At 35.0% G+C, this 20819-nt stretch overlaps 1 protein-coding gene across 3 annotated transcripts in view; it reads right to left on the bottom strand.

Moving 5' to 3' along the window:
• Positions 1 to 9504: 9504 nt before the first annotated feature.
• The window catches only part of LOC132156697 (gamma-aminobutyric acid receptor subunit pi), a 68223-nt gene continuing 56908 nt past the window's right edge, over positions 9505 to 20819 (bottom strand). Inside the window, exons 3-10 of one of the 3 annotated variants that reach the window (XM_059565661.1) lie at positions 19002 to 19114; positions 18196 to 18263; positions 17047 to 17264; positions 16263 to 16345; positions 11868 to 12005; positions 11310 to 11462; positions 10678 to 10871; positions 9505 to 10103 (exon numbers count right to left, since the gene is read on the bottom strand). In XM_059565661.1, coding sequence (XP_059421644.1) covers positions 9744 to 10103; positions 10678 to 10871; positions 11310 to 11462; positions 11868 to 12005; positions 16263 to 16345; positions 17047 to 17264; positions 18196 to 18263; positions 19002 to 19114 — 1327 coding nt within the window. In that variant the 3' untranslated portion in view covers positions 9505 to 9743. Of the gene's footprint in view, positions 10104 to 10607; positions 10872 to 11309; positions 11463 to 11867; positions 12006 to 16262; positions 16346 to 17046; positions 17265 to 18195; positions 18264 to 19001; positions 19115 to 20819 lie in introns of all 3 variants that reach the window. The other 2 variants (XM_059565660.1, XM_059565662.1) reach the window with 2 other exon arrangements.

The raw sequence follows: 20819 nt of genomic DNA, 5'->3' as shown, positions 1-20819 counted from the left end.
AAAATCACTCTATATTTGAGCAAATAAATGCAACTTTGGAGACCAGAATAGACTCCATTAATACATTTAGAAATAATGTCAACAATCTATATTTTATCTATATATGCAACTTCATTAAAACTACATATACGCAAAATCTGTATGTTAATATGTTTACTTTGTTCAATACCTCTTTAGTTTTAGCTTGTATAGATTAGGTTTGAAACTTTAAACTGCACACTTCTTTGTGTTATCGCCTCACAAGATGAATCGTTAGTAGTATTTCTCATTTGTAAGTCGATAAAAGCGTCTGCTAAATGAATAACTGTAAAATGCTGCCCAGCAGGGACTTGAAGAGGTGAATCCTTTAAGGAATTGATCCATTTAAATGAACTTTCCGAACAAACTGACTTTGAAATTAAACAGAAAAAACAGAGTTTGTTCATTATAATGGGTCTGAAATTGATTCGGCAGAGCATAATTAACCTTAATGCAATGCAAGTCACTTTGAATGAAAACTGCTAATTAGTAAATGTTTCAAATGTAGCTTACACACTGCAAGAAAGTATTTTTGACTTGTTTTTCAGTTCAAATACCTAAATATTCTTAAATTAAGATATATTTACCTGAAACACAGAAAGACTATATTACATCTTGCCATTGTGTTTCTCTTTCCTGTTCCTCTCTGTAAAAACTCACTGTAATAACTCAATAGTAAACGTCCCGAGCACCAGCTCAATGTCAGGAATAAAGAGGGTCACAGTTTGGCCGGACGTCATGCACTCGTTAGAAAGTCTAAAGTAGGCTGTTTAAAAATAGCATTTGTTTCAATACCTGCATCATTTCAGACTCACAAAATCTGCATTCAGCTGTATGTACAGTAATGCATCAAAACGTTTTGTTGCATGCACATTTATTGCACGAGGTGTCGTGTATTTGCAGCATTCACTGATGCTTTCACAAACTCTAAACGTGTTTATATTTAGATCGGTGTGCATGGGCTTTTAGTGCACTGTCATTCTTCATCGGGGTCACGCAGCCGTGCACAAACACATGGCATGTTGGGATATTTTTATCAGGAGACGTGCTTTTTGTCAGAGTGCTTCTTTCTTGAGCACTTTCGCTTTTACAGAAGAACAGACAAAAGCTTTGAATGAAAGAGAGAGGGGTTTGTATGTGAATGGGTTTGATCCGAAACCTAACGAGCTGCCTACATAGACAGCGACCGACTTCTGTTCAACAGTTTGGGGTTAAAAAAAAAAATGATAACAATAGGCTACTTTAATTTAGCAAGGATGCATAGAATTTATCAAAAGTGACATGCTACAAAATATTTCTATTTCAAGTAAATGTTGTTCTTCTGAACTTTCTATTCATCTGTGAATCCTGAAAAATTACATGTTTCACAGTTTCCACAGAAATATTGTGCAGCACAACTGTGTTCAACATGTTCAATGTTTCTTGAGCAGTAAATCATCATATTATTCTGATTTCTGAAGATCATGTGACACTGAAGACTGGAGGAATGATGCTGAAAATACAGCGGAGCATCACAGAAATAAATTACACTTTAACACAGATTCACACAGAAAACAGCTGTTTTACACTAGAATAATATTTCACAATTTTACAATTTTTTTTTATCAAATAAATGCAAATCTTTTTTTGAGCAGTAGAGACTTATTTACAAAAATATTAAAACATCTCACAGACCCTGTGTATTTATAATCAACATTTGAAAGTTCATCACAATGCATTTTGTTTTCTAATAAGGCATCATTATTTTGTGGTAGTCACATTATTACATGCTGTCTATGTAGGGCACTCACTAGGTCTTGGACCGGAGGCTGTGCTTGTGATTTACACAACATGAGTAAGTGATGATAATCCATAACATCAGTATGCCTTAATCTATAAATATTTAATCTGTCCGTCTGGTTTCCTCAGTCACTTTTACAATACTCATGTGGTGCTTCCGCTCTGTGAATTACTGATGTTCAGACGCAAGAGTAAACACACATCTATTACTAAACATCTATTACGCATCTCCAGAGCTACTCTGAATTCAGATGAACATCTCAAACTAAATCACTGACTGTAGAGATGTTCCCCGCTATCTAATGACTTCTGCTGTGCCTCCAGTCTCATGTGCTTATACTGTACGTGTGAAAGAGCTGAATATTTGATGAGCTTTAAGAACCGCCCATTTAGACTAGAGGAATTTTAAAGCAGCCAATCAGAGCTCATGTGGTTTTTGCATGAGGTTTAGGGGCGGTAACATATAAAACTACATAAAGAGTTATTGATTTTAGCAGAATAAATGCAGCAATACAGCACGACTTAGAAAGTACCATCTAAAGACACCTTGATAATAATCAGAAATGTTTCTGAGCAGTAAATCATCATATTATTCTGATTTCTGAAGATCATGTGACACTGAAGACTGGAGGAATGATGCTGAAAATACAGCGGAGCATCTCAGAAATACATTACACTTTAACACACATTCACACAGAAAACAGTTATTTAAAATTATAAGAGTATTTCACAATTTTACTGTATTTTTAATCAAATAAATGCAGCCTTGGTGAGCATCTCTATTGAAGCACAATGACCACAAGAGGTCAAAGGTCAAACCATGCAGGCAGTATGAGAGGTCACCAAAAGGTCGCAGTATTAAACAAGAGTCTGGCAAAAAAAAAAAAAAAAAATCAAGTCAAAAGAAAGCTCAAAGTTTGATTAATTAAATCATTAAAATGTTATTTTTTTATATATCAATATTATTATATTATTTTATACATTATGTTATGTTATTATTATCATGATCATTTCATTATTTAATGCTGAATTATTATTATTATTTAATATCAAAGTGTTATTTATATAATTATTATTAATTAATATCTAATTATTGTTGTTGATAGTATTATAATCATTGACCCATGCACAGTGCAGCAGTCACGTGGACGTGGCTCTCTGCTCATTTCTCAGTATAATGAGTGAATCTGCATCTTCAGGTGTTTGAGGAGGATCAGAAACAGCAGCACAGCTGGATCCCGCAGCATACGCTTCATAATCCACACACGTGTCCAATAATCCAAATACGGCATTTAAGAAGATTAACATGTTGAGGGATGTTTTTGTGGCGTTTCTCATCGTCTGAGTGACTGCAGCATGTACAGTACAATCATGTTTCATAACCGCTTCACTGAAGCCTGAGTGAACAGCGCCACCTGCTGGCCGCAGCAAACACTCAGTCTGGATGAATGTGTCCGTGTTACTGAGGTTAATTATCTGTTGATATCATTTCCTGACCTGACTGCCGTCCAGAAACACATTTAAGTGCTTTAGCTGCCTTTCACGTTGTCCCACAGTGGCCTGAACAGACTAAACATGATCTGCTGTTATCATCAGACGTACAAAACCAATCAGAAAACAAACAGGTCAACTTTACTTTTTACATTATTTTAACTTATACTATTTTATATAATGTTTGGTTTAAGTTTTTATCTAATTTCATTTTATGCTATTTTATTATTATTATTTTTTCATTTTAGTTAATGGTAATGATATTAATAATATATATATATTTTTACTTTTAGTTAGCAATGTTACATTCAAATTAAACAAATTTCATTTATTTTTTATTTTATATATTTTTTCAGTTATTAAGAATGTTTTTTTTTTATTTTTAAATTAATTGTATGAAAATGAGAAGCAGTGTTTTTCAAAATAATAATAATAAATGTATATATGTGTAATTTCTCATAAAACGATCTGAGCTGCTTTCCATATTCTCTGTACAGCTCTGTAAACCCCTCGGTAATGAAAGAACAGTCCCACTCCACATTAATGACAAACACCATCAGCAGTATCTGTCTTTATTCATTTCAGCGATGCTCACTGACAGATTCATAATTAAAATCCAGTAGAGGGATGATTCTTCAGGTGATGTTTTTCTACAATGTAATTAGGACATCAATAAATATCAACACTGAAGAGTTTCTGCTCATTGTCAGGATGGTTATTCAATCTGTTAGTGTTTAATTAGGCCTAATGAGTGAATCTGCAGTCATGTTCATCCCATTACAGTACACTGATACACACACACACACACACTCACACTCTCACACACACACACACACACACACACACACACACACACACACACACACACACACACACACACACACACACACACACACACACACATACACACACTCACACTCTCACACACACACACACTCTCTCACACACACACACACACACACACACTCACACACACACACACACACACACACACACACACACACAGTTCCAGCAGGTGCTTGTGAGCCAGTTCCTGACCTTTGACCTTACCATTCCTGAAGAGGTCAGAGGTCAAGCCGTAGGCCAGCTGCATATACTGCCATGACACTGTAATGCAATGTTGAAATCACAAACAAAGGCTTGAGAAAATGAATATCATAATCACACAATAAACTGTTGTTTACTTCACGCTTGATGAAGAGTAGAATAAAAGCAAATGAATAATTGCTAGAGGCACTCTGAACAAACACTCAGATAATTGTTCGAATTAAGCGTTCATGTATATTTATACAAAGTGCAAGTATTCTTTGCTCACCGATGACTGACGCACAAAATAAATTGTTTTCTGGTAGTTTAAGGGGTTTAATATTCATCTGAATAGAGCCACTGTGGCCTGGTTGACACCAAACAGACTTGCTTTTTCTTCTCATATACTTGTTAAAATATGAAGACAAGCTTATTATAGCGCTGTCAAGATCTTCTCCTGACCGTGACACAGAGGTGTATGCTCTTTAATGATTTATTGTATGTGCAATTTCCTTCCATTATTGAGCCACACTTTCATCAGGAAGGAAAACATCACTCACAGACTCTTATGTATGTATTTTTTATTTGAATTATTATTGTTAGTGTCATTACTAGTATAAGCTTACAGTAAGTACACATCAAGTAAACATGCAATATTTTACAGTTGTTCTTTAATTCCGCTCCATCATCTTTATGCAAATGTTATTTTATACACACATAATCACATCAGGATGATCGAGAGCTTCAGAAATCAACATAAACAGTCTGGATCTGTGAGAAAACAGCGTCTGAAAATCAGTGGGGTGTCACTGTGATCGATAACGTGATGATGATGGAAATACACACTTTAAAATAAGGGAACTATATAAATAATGGGAGAGTGAGCCAAGACATGGACAGCCTTGCTGTCAAATACGAGTCAGTTTGCAGGTTAGAATTGTAACAGAAGAGCTAAACAAACAGGTTATTGAGCAGGTAATTGTGGTCTGTTTTAGGTGGACTTCTAGACATATGAAGTCTTTGGCTTATATGTTTGGCACTGTCATCATTATTCAATGTCCTATTCACTGGAACAGAGATTATTTATCAGAAATGCATGAAGATTTCACATAGAGTGTGTTCTAATATTGGTGTAAATATCATTAAACCTTACAGGGATGCTAATAATAATCTAAATTGACGTCTCATACAATGGGAATCATTAAAGAAAAATGTGATCTGTTAATTCTGGATATGCATCAGTGTTATTTTAGTATCAATGAGATACTATTATATTTTTAATAATAATCAGAATTAATTTGTATGTTTAGTTTTTATTTTAGCTAAATTGTATTAATTTTATAGATTTTTTAATGTTTTGTATCCACCATTTTTATTTTATTACATTTTATTTTTATTTGAGTTATTTTAGGACATCAAAGTAAGTCAAAACTAAATAAAAATGAAAAATGTGCTGAAATAAACTTTTATTTTTATTTTACTTTTTCAACTAATTAAATTATTATTATTATTTTTTTTTTACAATGTTTTTAGCTTTAGTTAAAGGCAATAAGCCTATAGCATATACAGTAAATGCCTAGTTATTGCATTAATTCTCAATTTGGAAAATTAAAAACAACCTAGAATAGAAGAAGTCCCATAAATATAAACACAAAGAAGTCTCATAAATATAAATTTACATGTCAATATTAATGTATTATTACACTAAATATTACCTTAAAGTGGTAAGAAACATGCATTAAATTGAAAATCAAGCACTTTGTAGGTTTATATTTTGAACGGAAGGCATTCAACGTGAAATTAAGGATCCAACTGCATGCCCTCAAAACATCTAAATGAAGCCAAATAAAAGTCACAAAAAAGGCAGATCCATTTGAAACATCAACAATCTCAAATGAAAAACAGAACGGCAAATCCATCCATTCATCTGATCATTACATCAAATACTAATAAAAACCCAATTTCACCATTTAGAAAAGAGATCTGGATCATGTCAGAAGTGGGAAATAGTAGGGCACTGTCTGTGCTTATTTCACCGGTTTTAAACGAAACAAAAGTGATATTAAATATAATCCATCAGTTTAATACTTTTGTTAAAACCATAACCCAAAGTGTTCAATCCAGTTCAGCATGGGCCGTTATCCATCCGACTAGCGCTTTAAATCGCAGATGCAAATCCCAAAGAAATTCTATGTATTCCAGATAGTTTAGCATCAGTCACACATGCAGTCCGTGGCCTTTGGTTCGCTCCGTATCCATACCTTACAGAGTCCACATACACCTCTGAGTCATTAAAGCAAAGTCCATAAAGAGTTTAAACGGTCCCTGCGATCCACTGATCCTGTAATGTGCAAGAAAGTGGCCGAGGCAGGAGGATTTATGGATGCAATAAATGGGGAGCGATGGCTTCTGTCTGCCCTCAAAACCGCTACTTTAAACTCGAGAACAACACATACGTGAGGAAGACACTTTAGAGGTATGACAGTGTGTAAAACACAAACATGAGGGAAGGAAAACAGACTGTGATGGACTAAAGGAGAGGAGTTGGTGTGCTTAAAGGGACAGTTCACCTAAATATCACTATTTACTAGCCCTCATGTATCCAGCAGCGCTTCAATCTCATTCACACTTGTGCAGAATTAAAAAATGACATGTTGTGCCTGATTTAATGACAACTAGGGCTGCAACACACTTATTTTGCTACTTGATAAAAAATGCACAGCAAAAATGACAGCCATGAGAAAACAGCGGTTAAGAAAGCATCTGATTGTAGTGTTCATTTATTTTTTATTTGACAATGTGCACTACAATCAGATGCTTTCTTAACCGCTGCTTTCTCATGGCTGTCATTTTTGCTGTGCATTTTTAATTTTGTTATGGAAAGGAAATGCACGGTATATATTTACATATTCATCTAAATAACACTCTCAACTAAAAATACAGTACTGCCTGTGTATATAAAAAAAATGTTTTACTCCTAAGTGAAGAATGCAAAAAAAGCTTGGGGCCTTCATACATTACAGCATTTTTTTGTTTGCAGGTTTATAAAATATTTCCACACTCTACTGTTTACTTTTCAATTGCACGTCTCACAAGTGTGTCTTCTTCTACTGGACTGATGAACTACAGCAGCACACTGGTTAAACTGCATTATTATTACTGCCCTTATATTAGGTCATGAGATCAAATTCCACAACAAAAATATTTAATTGTCGATGTTGTTGATAATATCATCCAATCACTTCATCCCTGGTGTCAAGGACAAGACACAGATTATGTAAAACCTGCTGTCATATTTGAATTGACTGCAAACGGAAATGAGATTCGAACAGTCATGCAGGTTTTCAGTGGACGTGAGGGTGAGTAAACAACATTGGTTTCCTCTTTAAACGATCTAAACCTTTAGGATATCATATTGTTATTGCCTTTTCGATAATATTTTACTGCATTGTACTGTTTCAACGACTCGCAGCCAATGATGATCAACACTCACACATAGAAATGCACATAAAAGATGAAAAAACTGACAGTTTCTAACAATCACATTCACACACCTTCAAATACAAAAATTCTCTTGTTTTTGTTTTTTTCTCTTGTGATAAAAGCTAGCATTTTGGGGATGTAAAAGTCAACAAAGTTCCAGCGATGGTGGTTCTTTATCAAATCTATCATTATTTGTTTATATTGCTGTAACCTCTATTACATAACATTTACCAGCATTAAATTATGGCCATTATTTCAAAAAGTTTGATTACATTTTATCATTATAGGGTGGATGTGCAAAAACACTGTCAACACACATTTATGTTCAAACAACATGTAAAAGAGAATTTTGCTTCCGACGACCCCTTTAAGATAAGCAATATCTAATAGTCCACAGCCGAGATGATTTCAATGGAAAAGTTTACTGACTTTTGATTTAATGTTGATTTTAAGATCTACTCTGGTCATCCTCCTCAGCCACATTCGAAGCCAAACTCAGATTTCCAGTAATCTGATTATAAAATTCATATGCATTTTCCTCAATTTATTTTTAGTTATTCAGAGGATTTAATCATGGGAATCACTGTGGAGATCCAGGGTCAAATATCCAGCATTAGCCACAACAAACACCAAACCTGATGCTGACTCTATTATTGAGATGCATATATGAGACACTACATATACTGAACACGTCTCCTCACTATTTTACAGGTTGTGTTCAATGCAAGGTAATCTTTGTCAACAGCATCTGTAGCACATTAAAGCTGGTAAACACTCCAAATTTACACAATAAACAGACAGAACATTTTCCATGCAGAATAAGCGACTCACAGGAATTATGTTCCTAGTTTTATCAACCTAGAAAAGTAATCCACTGCAAGAATGACAATAACAGGGATTTAGTGAATAATTCAAAAAGTAAACAATTCTGCTTTTACGTGTTGCTCTGTTTACTGCCATTGTAAGCAATAGGATAAATGTAGTAATGGAGATTATAGCACAAATGGTAATTATAGATCTGTAGTATCAGCATATACCATTCTGAATAATCGGTATCAGTATTTGTATCAGTATCAGCAGATATAATTGGCTGTCAGTGTCTGTATCTGTTAGTTGCATTGCATTAGCTATAATTCTAAATAATCGTATCGGCATATAACATTCTGAATAATCTGCTATCAGTATCGGTAGATATTCTGAATAATCATATAGGAAGAAATCATGGTGAATAATCTGATATAGGTTATCGGCAGATAACATTATGAATAATCTGCTATCAGTATCGGTAGATATTCTGAATAATCATATAGGAAGAAATCATGGTGAATAATCTGATATAGGTTATCGGCAGATAACATTATGAATAATCTGCTATCAGTATCGGTAGATATTCTGAATAATCATATAGGAAGAGATCATGGTGAATAATCTGATATAGGTTATCGGCAGATAACATTCTGAATAATCTGCTATCAGTATCGGTAGATATTCTGAATAATCATATAGGAAGAGATCATGGTGAATAATCTGATATAGGTTATCGGCAGATAACATTCTGAATAATCTGCTATCAGTATCGGTAGATATTCTGAATAATCATATAGGAAGAGATCATGGTGAATAATCTGATATAGGTTATCGGCAGATATCATTCTGAATAATCACTATTGGTATCGGCAGATGTCATTATGAATAATCGGCACTCTATACTGGCAGATATATATTTTTTAATAATCACTATTGGTATCGGCAGATATTATTTTGAATGATCCCTCTCAGTATCGGCAAATATCAAATATCAGCTACAGTTATTGGCTGAAAGATTTGATATCGGTTCAACCCTTATAATTCCCCTTCTCTGTTGAGTCTCTACTGGTCTTCCAGAGACACACGCAGACAATATCATACTTGCTAACACACAGAAATGATTCAACATGATGTGCTGGTTAAAAGTACAGGTAGTAGGTCCAGTAGAGCAGATTAACGATGACGAAAGACAGCGGGAAGGTTAACCTTGAGTAGTTGTCTATATAATGTGGGTTTTCCACATGACAGCAGTTAATGGATTTCAGGATCTTCCTCATGACGGAGATGTTTTTGGCACAGCGGCTAAAGAGCTCTGCTGGGGCCTCAGCAGTCTTGGGTTCGCTGGGGGTCGGGCTGGAGGGTGCGAGGTCAGGCTCTCCGCCGGCGGGGGGTGTGGGTGCCGGAGATTCTTTGCGCCGCTTTAGCCGTAAAGAATTGCTGGCGATGGTGGTGACGATGCCATTCATCTCCTCCTCACCCTCGTGCATGTGATGACCGTACTGACAGAAAGAAACAGAGACGAGAGAAGATGAGCAATGAAATTCAACATGGAAATCAATAAGACCAAAAGTATGATGAGATGATATCAACAATAAATGATTACAATGATGATTTAAGAATTTGTAAGTGGTTCTTACCCATGCAAAAGTCACATTAAGGGGACATTAGATTTCAGCATTCGCCTGAGGCTCTGGATTACAGGTAATCATAATATAAATTATGATCGGTTTCTTGCACAGACTGCTTGTTTTGCTTCATAAGACCTCAATATATCATCAGGAGGCACTTCTTGATATGCTTTTTTATTCTCAAAGATGGGCAACCAAAGACTTGCATTTTCTGAATCGCCTAGACTCATGGTTTCAGCTAAAAATCTTCTTTATTGTTCTACTGAAGTAAAAAAGTAATCTACGTCTTGTATAGCCTGAAGGACAATACATTCAGCGAAGTTTCTTTTTTGGGTGAGCTATCCCTTTAAGACTCAAAGTAAAGTATGAGCTTACCGTAGAGAACAGCACAGACGATGATGAACACACTATGATGACGATGATGATGAGGATGTTCTTCTCTTACCATTAGTGCGCTGTTGCAGTCTGGGTGATGAAGCGTGCAGAAGTGGGCCACAGCGTACTCTATCAGCGCTCCAAAGATGAAGCTGAAGCAGATGCCCAGGTACACGTCGATGGCCTTGATGAAGCAGTTGGCGTTGGGCAGAGACGTCCGTGCACCCATCATTAGTGTGGTCATCGTCAGGACAGTCGTCACGCCTGTAACACACACCAATAAGACACACACAGTCAACTGAGATGCTTGTCTGCCCCATTTCTGAATAGGGCTGAAACAATTAGTCAAGCAATTCAAGAGAAGAGAGCAAACACAGCCAAACCTGAAGCTGCAGAGTAGCGTTTGGATGAATATTAAATATAAGCTGCATGCTTTCCTCTCAATAACTAAATACACACACCAAAAACTGAGCGTGGTGTGAAAGCAGCAGTTAAAAACACATCTGATTACAGCAATGTGGATGTTTGCATGAGCTCTGCAGCTCACTAGTAAAGTCATGTTTATTTGTATAGTACTTTATGCAACAGTGTCGCTTTCAGTTACAATTACAACTTGATTTTCTAGTTTAGTTAGAGCATCTCTCAACATATTTTATTCTTCTTTAATATAAAGAGCACAGCCAATGAAATGCATTACCGTACCTATGCAGATGCGAGCGGGGACGGATGATTGGCTGATCCAGAAAGAGACCCAGGACAGCACCACCAGCAGACTGGATGGCACATACGTCTCCAGGATGAAGTACAGGATGCTCCTCTTCAGCTCGAAATGAAAGATCAGCTTGGGATAATTTCCTGGGAAGAGATTCAAAGTAGCGATATAAAACATTAATGCTGTCAGTCCAAGTAAAAGATCTTCAAGACTATCAGTAAATCAGAGATTAAGAAGTTGTTGGAGTGGTTTATATGGCCAAGTTCACACTGTAAAGTTTCAGGAGTGACAACCATATCATTATAAGTACAGTTCTTTGTGTACAGAACAGAACTCACTCTCGTAACTGCGATGAAAGAATCTTTGGGCTTATTGTTTGAGCTTGGCAATGAAGTATTAGAGCAAATTATTGTTCTGGAGTCACTGCTGAACTCACAAAGCAATAAACTAGAAATACGGTCATTTCAAGGTCACTTCTGATGAAGCAGGTGTTATTATCTCCACAGACATGAGGTGTGTAACTGTGGTGTGTTTGTGGTCTTGTGTACCGGTCTCATAGACGGCCTCAGATTCTGAGGTGTAATGATCCTCTATGGTGTACTGAGCCAGTCTCAGCGTGTCCAAACCGCTCACAGAGTCGTTCCCACGCGCCCAGTAAAACATCACGTCATTGACGTTATAACCCCCTGAGAACAGACAAACAGCAGTTGTAAAAATCATACTTTTATACGTGGGAAATAAATCAGATATATCTGGACGTATAGATCAACATTGCATGGTCAATTTACTCTTGAATCATACGATACACAGACAATTTATGAATTGCACTATATACTGCAAGTATTTCACTGAAATGAGCAAAAAGGTACAAAAGCTTGGGATTGAAAAGAGTCTCTTCTGCTCACCAGGGATAAACTGATTTGATCTAAAATGCTGTAAAATTGTGAAATATTATAAGTTTAAATACACATTTTCTGTGTGAATCTGTGTTAAAGTGTAATTTATTTCTGTGATGCTCCGCTGTATTTTCAGCATCATTCCTCCAGTCTTCAGTGTCACATGATCTTCAGAAATCAGAATAATATGATGATTTACTGCTCAAGAAACATTTCTGATTATTTTCAGTGTTGAACACACGTTTATAGATAGATAGATGGATAGATAGAATAATTTTAAACCCAAACTTTGAACACTAATCTATTTGTTTTAATATTAATCAATACTCACACTTGCTTTGTTCAGTGAAAACAAAAATGTAAATGTAAATGCTTTAGCAATGACACAAGACTAGAAGTCCATTGTTTTTGTAGCTTCATATAAACACAATATTATAACATCAGATCAAATGATCTCAAGAAATGTTCTTATGACGTCATTATGAACAATAGAAGATCATTTGATGAATGCAGTCTAATTAAATATTATTTATATATTCAGATATTAAGCATTAGATTTCATTTGTTGATGTGTTGTGACTCCACGTGTATGGGTGTGTAATACCAGTGTGTGTGCTCTTGGTGGCGCTGTGTGACAGATGTGATGTGGATCCGTGTTCACTCAGAATCCCTGAGGACAGGAACAGCACGTGACCGAGTGTTTCTAATCACACACACCACTGTGAGCCACTGCTGTCTCACATTATATATCTGTACAGTAAACCGTGATTTAGACTTTGCAATTAAGACATGCAATATGCTGCACTGCAGGGACGCTCTGTCTTGATGTGGTTCACTGCGCGGCACAAGAATATAACGTCTAGATGAAAGGCCATGATTCAAAGAGACTCCTTTGAACATCTCAATCCACCGCGTCTGCATATAATCCATCAGGCACAAAGACTGGGAATCTTTCATTGTGCCGGTCTCACGACTTCTGTCAAACGTCGTATAAATATTTGAGGTCAATTTCAGAAGCGTTTGAGCTGATCGTCGACATGAAGCTGAACACTGTACATTTCCAAAAATAAAATTCCCTGGAGGAAGTCAGATTGCATGTAAGGTCTGCCAAATGCATGAATGGTTTACTGTTCAAAAAGATGCCATTTGTGTTCTGCAACTGAAGATCTCAGTGGCAAAAGCATTATTTCTGAATTAAAAATGGCAAAAGAGCTATACATATTGTTCATATATAAGATAAAATATTTCTTATTGGAAAATTTGAGCAAAAAAATCAGGTTAATTTGGGACAAAATGTGCTTAAATTGAAGTTTCATACAATATATACTTAACAATTGAAAAAGTTGTGGCCTGGCAAATGGAAAATACATGTAAAAATTGCAAAACAAACAAACAATAAATAAATATAATTGTGAAAAAAATTTAGAAAAAAAATTTTTTTTTTGAGAAAATGTGCTTAAATCATAATTTCATGAAAAATTTTGCTTGCAAATAAAACGAAAAACTAGCCTTTTATTTGCAAAATCTGCACAAATCATATTTTCATGAGAATCTATAGCAAAATAACTGCATATTATGTTTATGTAAAATACTGTGCTAATAATTTTCATTGGAAACATGTAGAAAAATTACAATTTGGGGCAAAATTGTAATGAAAATAATGTCAATGCAAACAACAAAATGCTAACACTTTACAGTAAGGTTCATTAGTCAACATCAGTTAACTACATTAGATGAACTAAAATGAACAATACTTCTACAACATTTATTAATCTTAGTTAATGCTAATTTCAGCATTTACTGTGAACTAACATGAACAAAGCACGAATGACTGTATTTTTTATTAACTAACATTGACAAAGATGAATGAAGTTAAATAAATGTATTGTTCATTGTTAAAAAATGACAGATTGTAAAGTGTTACCCAAAAAAACTCTCAAAAGGAGCTCTCCGTCGTTTCATTAGAGAAAGATTTGTGGGTGACAGACTGTGAGACTAAAGCTCCTCTAAACCTCCTACTCTTATATAAACACCAGCAGAAGATCCACATCCAGAGCTAACAGACAGCTAGAGAAGAACGAGGAGATCAGAGAAAAGAAAGATAAAGTCAGCAGGAAGAGAAAGCAGCTTTGGGTGTCTAACGAAAGCAAATCAGGTTCCATGGGAAACTAAAGTGACCTGAATCTAGCGGCTGTCACACACACACACACACACACACACACACACACACACACACACACACAATACAGAGTACACAATACAGGAACATCTTGGACTTCATATAAATGATCCTATGCAACTACTATGGATGTGTTTACATTTTATTGATACCGATAACGATACTGCTTACCGATACTTATCGATACTATTTGGTGCATGTATTAATTTGTATTTATTCTTGTGCTGATATATTATAATTAGGGGTTTAACGGTTCACTAAATTCATGGTTCGGTGCGATACGATACACTGGTGTCATGGTTCGTTTCGGTATGGTTCGGTTCATTTTAGATACAGCAAAAAGAAGCATGAATTACGGTCTGGCTGAAATGGGCTCGTGAAGGAATATTGTAACGGGGCTCAATAACATTAAGCATGTTCTTAAAACCTGCGTTTTCCACTATAGAGTAAGGTCTCATATCTGCGGCTATAACGTAAATGTACCAATCGCCGCGGTGATGTCTTTTGCCCTGTTTGAATCCGTTGGAAATGTCTGTCTAAATGCTGCAGGGATAGTTTGTGGCGTGTATGTTTCTCCTTTTTTTCGTTTTGTTCCAGATACTGACACACTATGGTGATGTCAGCCTAAATGAGTTGACATGTTTGAAGTATTCCCGCTGGTGTACCCTATTTTCATTCCCGCTGGTGTACCCTATTGTCAGCAGATGCGACATACTGTTGTTTTTTTTATCCACCACTCTCTTGCCATCACCATCACAGCTTACAGGGAACCCAAAGTGCACCCAAACCCCAGACCTGTTGATTATTAGAGGATCTTCTATTTCTGGTCTGTTAAACGCATTAGCCATTTTGCAACAAGCCTTCAGCGCGTACTGAGTGAGCGAGCGCCTGACTGAGTAGCCTAACATAAACATATAAGTTGGTGTTACTTTTTCTTCGGGGGTGTCAGGGGCGTTGCCTGTTACATCGTTTGGGTTATTGGGCTTCCTTGTTGAACGCATAACATTATATTTCATGCACCTTTTTTTTTCAAATGTAATTAATTAGTCCAATGAACGGTTCAATACGAATACCCGTATCGTTACACCCCTAATTATAATATAGTACTTTGTGTTCAGCACAAAAATAAATACAAATTTATACATGTTTGGTATAACATGACGGAGTAAATAATGACAGAATATAAATTTTTGGGGTGAACTATCCCTTTAATGACAAGCTGCAGTGTGTAGTACTGTCCCTTTAAGAGATGCACGCACCATTTCTCTCTTACCTGTTTACTTTCACTTTAACTGTGTTTATATGTAAACCTTGTGTGTTTTTGACAGTATTAGCACAAGCAGATGATAACTAATATAACTAAATAATCAGGTGCTGTTTGACTGGTATTTTAGTGTATGGACGCTTCGGTTGGACGCGCTCTGAATAAGCACATGTTAGAACAGCACACGAATCAAACGTTTCACCTGCAAGGCTTTAAAGCACACGCAAATAATAATTCACTTTTGTGATTGCAAATAAGTGCAGTGTATGGTGAGGGTAACTTTACCGCTGAATTGACATTTGATGTGACTGTGTCTCGCGAGTTGCAGTTGGAGCTAGAGTACATTAATACAGTGCAATGCTTGAGGTAGATGTTGTGTTTTGTTAGTAAATGTTTCATTATATTACTTGTGTTGCCTCCTTCGTTCACAAGTGCATGGGAGGTAAACAGGTGCAATGTTCTCATCAAATATGAAATAGAGTGAATATGAAACATTGTGCAGTTACATGAGTACAGATGTCACAAACAAGAGACTAAAAACATCAGGTAGTTGTCCGAACAACACTAGGGGAAGCAAACGCTGGAAAAGCATGTGTTTTCTTACAGCTCTCCAGTTGTAGGGTGCACGTCTGTTTGTCCATGGGATATTTGGTCAGATCCATGTTACAGGCCACAGTCGTGGTGATCCTAGAGAGAAAAAACACAAACACTTATAAACACTGACATGTTTTCATCATTTCTGATGTTTAATGAAAGGTAAAGGAGGCACAGCACATCCCATCCGTAATCACTATTTAAGTCTTGCTTTCCAGTAGAAATATCTAAACATCATTAAACCAAGTGATTAAAAACAATCCAGGTTTTCTGTGCTTGTTTTTAGAGCTGCACAATTTGGAAAAAATATTTTGACTCTAGATAAATATGGCTAAAATAATGATAATAATAATAATAATATAATAATAATAATAATTATTATTATTATTATGTAAAAAATAAATAAATGTAGAATAAATAATTTTATGTAAATAGTTTTGTTATTTATTATTATTTGCTATTTATTATTTTTAAATCAAATCAACTAAATAAACATTCTATAAATATTTAAATAAGATGCAAAATTGAATTCAGAATTATTTATTTTGAATTGTTATTTATTTTTAACAAGGTTTGGATTGAATATTATTATTGTTATTACCAATAACAATAATAACTATAATAAACTACTACTTATGTTATCATATACTTAATTATTTACATTTATTATTTTTACTCATTATAATTATTATTTAGTAATAATATAAAAATACATTTATAACAATACATGATTAAAAAAATTACTTTAGCTATGTATTATATATATAAAAAAATCAGACCAGATGATTCCTCACCGGAGCGCATAGAGAACCGTCCCGTTGGGAAAGATCCGAATCAGTCGGTTCTCCACAGTGATGTCGTGAAGGAAGGACTTCTTGGAGTCCACTATGAAGGTGTCTGGGACCCACAGCAACTCCACCAGTCGCCCGTCCAGACTCAAGCTCTTATTCCCATCAAACACCAGCCGCTCGTCTGTCCAGCGCTGACGGAGGAAGATCGTGGCCGTGTAATCCTGACCAATCAACAACAGCAGCTCCATCAGCAACACATGAGGCTCTTATAATACAGCACATCATCCACACTGATTTAGCAAACAATACAAACATACATTTTCACTTTTTATGAATGTATGAAAGTTTTATACGCTGTGTGAGATGAGCCAAAAAAGTTAAACACTTGAGGTTAAGAATATGAACAAATACTTAACTTTAAGAACAAGCAATAAAAAAACATATTTTAATATTATCTTGAATTATTATTATTGCTTTGTTTTAAATTATCATTATTAATCATGTAAAAACTTTATTAAATGTTTTCTAATATTATTTAACAATTGGTTATTATTTAAAAATATTACTATTGATAATAATAAATATTTAAATATTATATATTTTGAATCATTATTATTGTTAGTATAAAAATGAGCATTTCTAAACAATATTCTATTATTATTTATATTTAAATTATTATTTTTTTATTTTGTTTAGTTATTATTATTTAAAAAACAAACTAAAATTACTACTTTTAATAATAATAATAATAATTATTATTATTATTATTATTATTATTATACAAAATTAGCATTTTTAAACAATATTTTAAATTATGTATTATTATTATTATTATTATTATTATTTACATTTTAAATTATTATTATCATTATTAATCATGTAAAAACATAATTTTAATTATATTTATTAATATTTATTTTTTATAATTTAAGAAACAAACATAATAATAATTTATAATATTAATAATAATAATATTATTATTATTATTATCATTATTATTACTATTACAGAATCTCTTAACCTCAAGTATGAGCAATCAATCAATTATCAATTAATCAGTCAATTAATCAAAAATAATAATGAGCTCATAACAAAGTCATCATTCATGAAGATATTTTGCGTTCACTCCCAGGTGTGGTGTGTGTTTCTCACCATGTTGATCTCTGATATCGTATCAATGCTGGCGATGTCTAAACTCATGCCCACTGTGACTGGACCATCTGAAGAACAGAGACGAGAGAAGACATGTAAACATCATCTTCATCTGCAGCTCTGCAATCCATCGTAACTCAGAGGATCGTTGTTAAAGACACAGCGCTCAGCTGTTTACGCTGAAACTATGAGGAGGAGGAGATGACGATTCACTGCGTCATTGAAGTATTTGTCCCTTTGGATTCGCAGGGAAAAGTTCACACGCTTGTGTTTGTCTGCTGTGAGAGATGTGAGACGAGCAGCTGTGAATAACGCATTAAGTGCGATGGATTGATTTCATACCATCTACTGGAGTTTAGTCAGCTTTTGCATTCATGTGTTATATATATATATTTGAACAAAAAAACTACAATAGCATCTCAATTGTACTAAAATAACACATGAGCAATGCATATTTGTTTGGGGGGCATCGCAAGCTCGATTGCATTTTATTGCATTTTTGTAATGTCTCTGAGTCACCACAAGAGGCGCTATAATGCTAACTAAAAAAAAAAGAGATTAAAGAGAACCTTGCTCAGAGGTTTAGTTTAACTCTGGACATGTTGTTATGTACAACAAAACCATGTCTTTATTGACTTCTGAGCATCTTTTTCTCCCTTTCTGATTAATGATACTGTGTCTCCATCCATTTGAATGTGTATTATAACCAAGCATCAATCAATCTGTTTTAAATGAAAATGTGGGAGTGAATAACCGTTCAGCCCACATATACACACACATGCATTAAACATCCATTACGTGCTTACTGTCAAAGAAAGGCCGGAGGTATTTGTTGTATCCTTTCATCAGCTTCTGGATGGTCGGAGGAAGAATCTCTCCGTCTTTCACCTCGGCGCTGAGCAGAGAGTTCTCCAGAAACCTGTGGGAGAAACACGGAGGAATATGAATGAAGAGGAAGAAGGTTTCGCTTCCTCTGCACTCTCATTATTTCAGAGCAGGTCGATGATCAACGGTTTGGTTGCAGTAAAATCAGCAGCCCACACTGACAACAGTGTTCAGATCCCACAACCACTTTACATTAAGATAGAGAGACGGAGAGACAGACAGAGAAAGAGAAAGAGAGAGAGAGAGGGAGGAAAAAATAAGCTCATTTTCATAATTGGATTACTTTGATCCGTCAGTGTGGAGGACCTGAAAACACAACATCAGCACTCGGATTTCATCACGCTTCACTTTTACACACAACAGAAAAAATACGCCTTCAGCAGAAACTGAAGCACATTTATGATCGATTATGGTCGATTAGTTAATGTTAGTTAACTACTTTAGTTAACATGATCTAAGCAAGAACAATCCTTCTAAAGCATTTATTAATCTTAGTTGATGTTAATTTCAGCATTTACTAATGCATTATTCAAAAAAAAAAGTTATGCTAGTTAACATTAATTAATGCACTCTGAATAAGCATGAACTAACAATGAATAACTGTATTTTCATTAACTAACATTAACAAAGATTAATAAATACAGTAATAAATGTATTGTTCATTGTTTGTTCATGATAATTAATGAATAAACTAACATTAACTAAAGGACTATTATTCTAAAGTGTTACCAAAAAAAAAAAAAAAAGAGTATTTACAAAATGTGTCAAAAATGTAGGATTTCATATTAACATGGCATTAATAATACTAAAACTAAACTTGAACAAGAAAATAAGAAATATTACCGTTTTAATACTTGACCATAAAAAAAAAATATATATATAGGATCATCATTATCATTATTATATTTTACATGGCAGCTATGAAACAAAATCTATTTATGGCTGTCCTAATTTCTTCATTTTCAAATGTTTGTCAAAATTTGACATTTTTTGGTAGATAAGCACTTCTCATTACAAGTTTGGGAAGATGGTTGTTTCTCACGTGTTCATAAACACACTTCACTCTGAAACACACTATTTTTATTTCATGAACTCACAGCCTTTGCTATTTGAAAAGTTTTTATTCAAAGCATGGTAAAGTTACTGCAGATAAAGATATGGCTTAATGCTTTTAAGTTGCTGTTATCAAAAATAATCCAAGTGATCGTGCTGACAGATAAAGGAGAAAATGTTTCAGAGCGTGTTCCAGGATCAAAACATCTCCACACACGACTCACACTGCAGTCGCTTACTGTACTCGCTTGTGTCTATATTTACTATGTCCAAAGAGAAATTCCAGGACAAACATCTGAGAAAGTTGAAATGTAAATGCCATCTCCATCGATCTGTGGAAGAGCAACATCTGAGAAATGCAGAATTTCCTGTTGTGCAGATAAATACAGGCTGAACATAAAGTAGGACAGTGTCCAAACAGCCAAGAGACACACTCCAAACCGCTCTCATCAGAAAACCAACCCTGGTTTGCTCTAGAAAGCTCCTCCGCCTCGTTATTCAGGTGTTTAACAGGTGTGACGGTTCAGATGGACCTCTGTGTGTGTGTGTGTGTGTGTGTTTCTCTTCCAGGACTGTAGGTCGTGTGTGGGATCACAAGCACCTCTCCAGCTCTGTTTCTGACAGTGATTTGCTTTCACTACACAGTCAAGAGATAGAGGTGGGAGAAAGTATCCCTTCTTCAATGC

Source organism: Carassius carassius, chromosome 14 (assembly GCF_963082965.1).
Source record: "Carassius carassius chromosome 14, fCarCar2.1, whole genome shotgun sequence".
Lineage (NCBI taxonomy): Eukaryota > Metazoa > Chordata > Actinopteri > Cypriniformes > Cyprinidae > Carassius > Carassius carassius.
This window is presented reverse-complemented; position numbering and strand designations above follow the sequence as displayed.